Source organism: Grammomys surdaster, unplaced genomic scaffold (genome assembly GCF_004785775.1).
Source record: "Grammomys surdaster isolate TR1022 unplaced genomic scaffold, NIH_TR_1.0 129, whole genome shotgun sequence".
NCBI lineage: Eukaryota > Metazoa > Chordata > Mammalia > Rodentia > Muridae > Grammomys > Grammomys surdaster.
The window spans coordinates 19,129,853-19,137,014 of record NW_021604587.1 but is presented as its reverse complement, the minus strand read 5'-3'; the positions used below and the strand labels follow the sequence as shown (position 1 = coordinate 19,137,014).

The following is a 7,162-nucleotide window of genomic DNA, read 5'->3' as shown; positions in this document are numbered from 1 at the left end:
CTCAGAAATCCGCCTGCCTCTGCCTCTCAAGTGTTGGGATTAAAGACACGGGATTAAAGCCACTGCCCAGCTGCAAAACATCATTTGACATTGATTTCCAAAGAAACCAGAGGTTTCCACTTCAGCAGAGTACTGTCTAACACACGAGGGAAAAAGAGTGAGTTGATGAAAGTTAACTGGGCATGGTAGTCCATATCTGTAATACCAGCACTTAGGGATGCATTTTAAGCCAGCCTGAAGTATAAAATGAGTTCTGGGTCATCCTAGGTTTCTTTTTTTTTTTTTATGGGTGCAGAACGTTTATTGATGGTATCTCAGAGAGTAAGGAGGGCTCCCTAGGCCCCTCCTGTTGTTATGGGGGTCCGGGAAGGAAATGGTGAGGGAGATGCTCAGTGTTGGGGACAGGGACTCCTCAGCAACCGAGGGCCTCTCTCTTGCTCTCAGTGTCCTTGCTGGGGTGGGTGGTCCAGGGTTTCTTACTCCTTGGAGGCCATGTAGGCCATGAGGTCCACGACCCTGTTGCTGTAGCCGTATTCATTGTCATACCAGGAAATGAGCTTTACAAAGTTGTCATTGAGAGCAATGCCAGCCCCAGCATCAAAGGTGGAGGAGTGGGAGTTGCTGTTGAAGTCACAGGAGACAACCTGGTCCTCAGTGTAGCCCAGGATGCCCTTCAGTGGGCCCTCAGATGCCTGCTTCACAACCTTCTTGATGTCATCATACTTGGCAGGTTTCTCCAGGCGGCATGTCAGATCCACAACGGATACATTGGGGATAGGAACACGGAAGGCCATGCCAGTGAGCTTCCCGTTCAGCTCTGGGATGACCTTGCCCACAGCCTTGGCAGCACCAGTGGATGCAGGGATGATGTTCTGGGCAGCCCCACAGCCGTCATGCCACAGCTTTCCAGAGGGGCCATCCACAGTCTTCTGAGTGGCAGTGATGGCATGGACTGTGGTCATGAGCCCTTCCACGATGCCAAAGTTGTCATGGATGACCTTGGCCAGGGGGGCTAAGCAGTTGGTGGTGCAGGACGCATTGCTGACAATCTTGAGCGAGTTGTCGTACTCCTCGTGGTTCACACCCATCACAAACATGGGGGCATCAGCAGAAGGGGCAGAGATGATGACCCTTTTGGCCCCACCCTTCAAGTGGGCCCCGGCCTTCTCCATGGTGGTGAAGACGCCAGTGGACTCCACGACATACTCAGCACCAGCATCGGCCCATTTGATGTTAGCGGGATCTCGCTCCTGGAAGATGGTGATGGCCTTCCCGTTGATGACAAGCTTCCCATTCTCAGCCTTGACTGTGCCATTGAACTTGCCATGGGTGGAGTCATACTGGAACATGTAGACCATGTAGTTGAGGTCAATGAAGGGGTCGTTGATGGCAACAATCTCCACTTTGCCACCAGATGGAGAGCAGAAGGCAGCCCTGGTAACCAGGCGCCCAATACGGCCAAATCCGTTCACACCGACCTTCACCATTTTGTCTACGGGATGAGGCTGGCACTGCACAAGAAGATGCGGCGATCTCTGGAACAGGGAGGAGCCTCATCCTAGGTTTCTTATCTCCAAGAAAACCCAACCAACCCCACCAACCCCAAAGCACTTTTCTCTACTTGAAATTATCATCAACAAACCCTTCTCTGCCTCTGGGCCCAACCTGTTGGCTGTCTATCCAGCATTCATTTTCCTTTTCTACATTCTTAAGAGAAGTATTTGGCTCACACCATCTTCCTTCCTTGTCCTGAGCTAAACTATGTGTTACATGCCCCTCCACCAATCCGTATGCTGAAGCTGTAATCCTCAGTACACCAGAATGCGATTATATCATGTGATGCTGTCTTAAGTTGTTGGAGAAGGCATTAATCTAATATACCTGCTGTCCACGTGAGAGACTAGGACTTGAACACACCTTCAAGGGAGACTCTATACAGATCTAATGAGTAGTCAGCCAGATATAATCCAAAGAGAGGTCTCACATGAAACCAACTGTAGAGATAGCCTAATTTCACACTTCTGGGCTCCGGACCTATAAAAGAATAACTTTCTGGTTCATCATTATCATTTTCATTATTATTTATAGGACAATGTCTCACTGCATAGCTCTAGCTATCCTGGAACTCACTCTAAAGAGCAGGTTGACCTCAAGCCCACTGAAATCCCCCTTCCTCTGCCTCTCAAGTGCTGAGATTCAAGATATGCTGAGTTTTCTTGTTTTTAAGATTTGTGTGTGCTTGCGTGTTTGTGTATGCCTGTGAAATCAGAAGAGTATCAAATGCCCTGGAGGTGGAATAAACTGTCCAGCATGGCTGCTGGAAACTGAATTCCAGTCTTTTGAAAGAGCAGTAAGTATTCTCTCTTGGGCTGGAGAGATGGCTCAGTGGTTAAGAGAACTGACTGTTCTTTCAGAGGTCCTGAGTTCAATTCCCAGCAATCACATGGCGGCTAACAACTATCTGGAATGGGATCTGGTGCCCTCTTCTGGTGTCTCCAAAGACTGCAACAGTTACTCATACATAAAATAAATAAATAATTCTTTAAAAACAAAACAAAATGTTTTCTCTTCAGCCCTGATCTTTCTATTGTTTGGCTCATTGGGTCTATGGTAGTTTATGACAGAAGCTGTAGCTAACACACGCTTATCATTTCAGCCTGTGTCTCAAAGGAAAATGATAACTCATCTCCCACCCTCCAGACACCGAGGGGAAATATAATGAGTCAATAGCAGCAAAAACTCAGGCTAGAGGAGCTAGGAATGAGGGACATTCCTCCTAGACAACTACTCTGTCTCTACAGGGATCGTCTTAGACAGACTGAAGAACTGTTCTTATGATATCTTGTACATGTGTCTGGGTGTTCTGTACACCACATGTATGCCCATAACATCTAGAAGGTGTCAGATTCCTTGGAATTGGAGTTACAGACAGTCGTGAGCTGCCATGTGGGTTCACATGAACTTTGGTCCTCTGGAAAAGCAGCCATCTCTCCAGCCCCTGAAGGAATTTCCTTTCTAAATAGTCTTTTTCTTTTCTACCTTTGTAAGAAACTATCTCATCATGGCTGCAGCTGGAAACCATCTTTTTTGGCAACAAAGGAAGCCAAGAAAGGACAAAATGTCTTAGTGAGTAGAGCCAAGAAAATGGAGATAGGCTTCCAGCAGGAATGGACCTGGAATTATTCCTCCTCTGGACTCCCAACTATGTGAGATGACACAGGATTGATATGCTTTCAGATGAAGTCCTCATCAAAGCCAAAAGCATCCTTACAGATTGAACCCACTGGAATGCTAACTCCACCAGAAAAGGCGGCTTGAAGCAACCCCTACACCTGCCTGCACCACGGACAAGATGATGAATAGGCCTCAAAAGAAAAGTTCACAATTGTAGCTGGCAGTGGGGAATTCAGCCACCTCTGGGCCTATAGGTGGGCTGGCCTTCCTGCCCCTTTGTGGTTAGATGTAGTGAATGAAGAAGTGATTCAATGGCTTGAAGATGCTGGGACCCCCAGAGTGCTTGCTCTCCTCTTTCATGTGGCAAGTGGCCCCTACCAGGTCAACCGCCAGAGTTCTGGCAGTGGGGCTGCTGCTGCAGACGCAAGCAGAGATGGACATGTTTGTTAAGTCCACTGTAGGTACTTGAGCATTGCTATCCAGACAAAAATATGGGAAATGAACTAAGACACCTCCCACCACTGACAGAAAGATCACACCATGAGACACAGAAAGTACCCAATTCCTTCCACCGGCTTTATAGGTTTTTTTCCCCCCTTTACATTGTAAAACTGGAGCTAGAATGAATTTGAGAAGGTTCTTAAGATCAAGCCCTAGCTTTATCCCAAACTTGCCTGGAGGCCATAATAGGCCTGTGCTGAGAGCCCAAGTATCCTACATAATGCTGTGTTTAGTCCTGATGCCTGACACCACTTACTAGGACCTGACTTGGAAGCAGGGCTGCAGACGTAACCAGTTAAAATGAAGTCATCCCAGATGGTGGCAGACCCTTAAATCGGTGACTGGCATTTAAGAGAAGACAGACACAACCCAGCGAGGGAAATAGTGGTCAGATTGGAATTTTGCCATGATAGCCATGCAAGACTGAGAACCACTGGAGACATCCAGAATACAGAGAAGCAAGAGAGGATTCTTCCCCAGAGTCTTTAGAGAGAGCACTGTCTTGTTGGTGCCTTTTAGGATCACAGTCCTCAGGACTATGAGAGAAGAGATTCTGCTATGTTGAGCTGCCTAGTCTGTGCTGCTTTATGATGCTATGACACTAACCCCAGATCCCCTGCAAACATCAGCTGAGCTAGGGAGGAGGCTCATCCCCATCCTGGGGAGCAGTGGGTACCACTAACTGCTAACTACATGCAACATCTCTTTACAGTGCCCTTTCCAACTAAGTCACTCTTTTCTTTGCCAAGAATGTGGAACAAGATGGTGACTTTATTCGTGTAATTGCTGTTAAATTTAGTCAGAGAGGCAAGCCGTTTGTAGGGAGTTCAGAGTAGAACATTCCGGAGGCCAGTTTCAAACACTGTGGTCTTTTTTTCCTTTTTCTGAAAGAGACATTGACTAATTTTATATTACTAATGACATAATCCTACTTACTTCAACAGTAAATGTTAAAACTAGGGGCTCCATCAGCAGATTTCATAAAGAGTCATTGAGTTCAGGAATAGGAAGGAATATGGATTCTTAATCTCAACCCTGGATTGGGGGGCTTCTCAAACTGTAGGACTGTAGCTGTAGCCACAGGAGAAAAGGTAACAGAAGGAGAGAGGCAACATTGTAAGGTTTCTGAATGGGCAATGACCACAAATTAATTCAAATTCAAATGTGCCACGAATCCGAGGTACTGGCAGTGCCTGCAGCAAGTGTGCCCGGAGCTTCAGTGCAACTTTGGTTGTGACACACAATCATGCATTTGGCACTGTGCAGGTTGTCACACCACACTGAGCCCCTAAACAATGCCTGGAATACCTGGGCTAAGACAAGGCCAAGGTATGTTCTTCAGTAGTGTTTCTACCATACACACCAAGTTCTCTGCTCCTCTAGAAGCATAACGGAAACACAACATTAAACACTTTTAATATACAGTGTTTTCCTACTATCATTTCTCTGATTTCAAATATTAAATTATTGTACCTTTAGATTGTTTTGCACTAGAATGTTTGACTTTAAAAACTTATTATTTGAGTTTCGTGAGACAAATAATCAGTGGATTATGGCATGGGATTAGTAAAAAGAAATTTCAACTATTTCTGAAATGGCCCTAAGCATATTTTCTGCTCTTTTGTGTTATGTTGCATGGATTAAACGCATTAGTGGTGAACTGAGTCACCAACAATGTGCTGGTTTTGTAGTAAGAAAAGAAATTACGGGGTTGGGGACTTAGCTCAGTGGTAGAGTGCTTGCCTAGCAAGCACAAGGCCCTGGGTTCGGTCCTCAGCTCCCTACCTCTCACCTCACCCCCCAACCCTCTCCACTCTCAACTCCTGAAATGGGCAAAAAGACACCTTGGTGGTGGTGGTATTCTTATATGAGTCAGGGGCAGAGCAAATGGCAGTCTGCCCCCTCACCCCTCGACACCTGAGGCAGTCAGGGAGCTGCCAGGGTCATGAGGGGAATGAGCTGACCCTGCCCCTCACCCGCTTCAGCACTTGAGAGAGCAGGCCTGCACCTTGCCTGGGCAGCACAGTAGGGCTGCCCTGGTTGAAGGGGCACAGGAAAGTCAGTCCTCAAGGACAGAGTGAGTGAGAACTGGCTTTGCCACTCATCTGGCATGAGGAGAGCTAGCCCTAACCTCTCACTGGCTATAGCACTGGGAAGAGAGGGCCTTGCACCTTGCCTGGCCACACAATGGACGTGGCCTTGATGGCAAAGGCACAGTGAGCCAGACCCAAGGGTGTGAGCAGGAGAGCTGGCCCAGCCCCTCACAGGCTGCAGCACTTGAACCTTGATTGGGCAGCACAGTGGAGCTGGCTCTGGAGGTGTGGGTGCAGGTGAACTGGCCCCAAGGGTATGAGAGCAGTAGAGCTGACTCTGTCACCTGCTGATGGTGGCATCAGCATTGGATGGCCTAGCTGAAGCAGTGATGGAGAGCTCTCCCTGGTGGTATAAATAAAGGAGCTGGCAGGGTGACCAGCTCAACTACCACCCAGCACCAAATCTAGGGTTCTGAATTGGCCCACCCCAAAATCTGTATCACCCGTGAGTGGCTGGGATGTGTGAAAGGGCCAGTTCTGCTGTTCCAAAGCTGCAGGATCTCCATAACATAGGGCAACAACAGGACAACCCAGAGGAGGTCTGGTGAGGATCCAACACTGATGGTGTCATAGAAGCCAAAGATCTCAACCCAGACCAACGACTCATTGCAATGAACATTTGTAAGTGAACATTTGTGGACAGAGGGATACACTGTGGAACACACTGTGACACACTACAGCTTTTTCTATGCTAGTGTGTGTGTGTGTGTGTGTGTGTGTGTGTGTGTTACTTTGGGAGGAGGTTGCAAGGGTGAAGGGTAGATATGAGGGAATGGAGAGATGAGCAGGATTGGGGTGTGTGATGTGAAACTCACAAATAATCAATACAAAGTTTTATTTTGTTTTACGAAAAAGAATGAGAGCACTTCCTCTTGGTGTCATTTAACCACGAGGGAGCTGGGAATTGAATTCTTTGCTTCATGCTCCCCGTGCCTTCTACCCTCTGTCTGTCTGTTGTCTGGATCTGAATCTGCCTGTTTGTCTCAGTTTCTATCGTGTGTGTGTGTGTGTGTGTGTGTGTGTGTGCGTGTGTCCGTGTACACATATGAATGTGTGTTTCCCATTAAAGGACTTTATATTTATTGAACAGCACAGAAAACATCTCATGGGGGAAAAAGATAAGATACTTTACCAAAACCTTCAACAGAGTTTTATAAGGGACTAAGTCACTGACTCCAACAGACCCAGACAACAACTAGTATTACAAACATCATTGTTTACCATGCCACATGCAAATGTTATGTTCAACAGTAGGGCGGGCATTCAGTTTATATAGTTGCTTTCAACCTCTATTGTTGCCACTTTCTGCACATGGGGATTAGAGAACAAGTGCATTACAGATGGGCATTAGAGCACAGCTGCATCACAGACGGGTGTTAGAGCACAGCTGCATC

At 47.1% G+C, this 7,162-nt stretch overlaps 1 protein-coding gene across 1 annotated transcript; it reads right to left on the bottom strand.

Annotated features, from left to right (window-relative positions):
- Positions 1-476: 476 nt before the first annotated feature.
- LOC114611238 (glyceraldehyde-3-phosphate dehydrogenase) lies at positions 477-1,487 on the bottom strand. Its single transcript, XM_028755887.1, has one exon. It carries the CDS (start codon positions 1,485-1,487, stop codon positions 477-479), a length of 1,011 nt encoding a protein of 336 aa, XP_028611720.1.
- Positions 1,488-7,162: the final 5,675 nt, after the last annotated feature.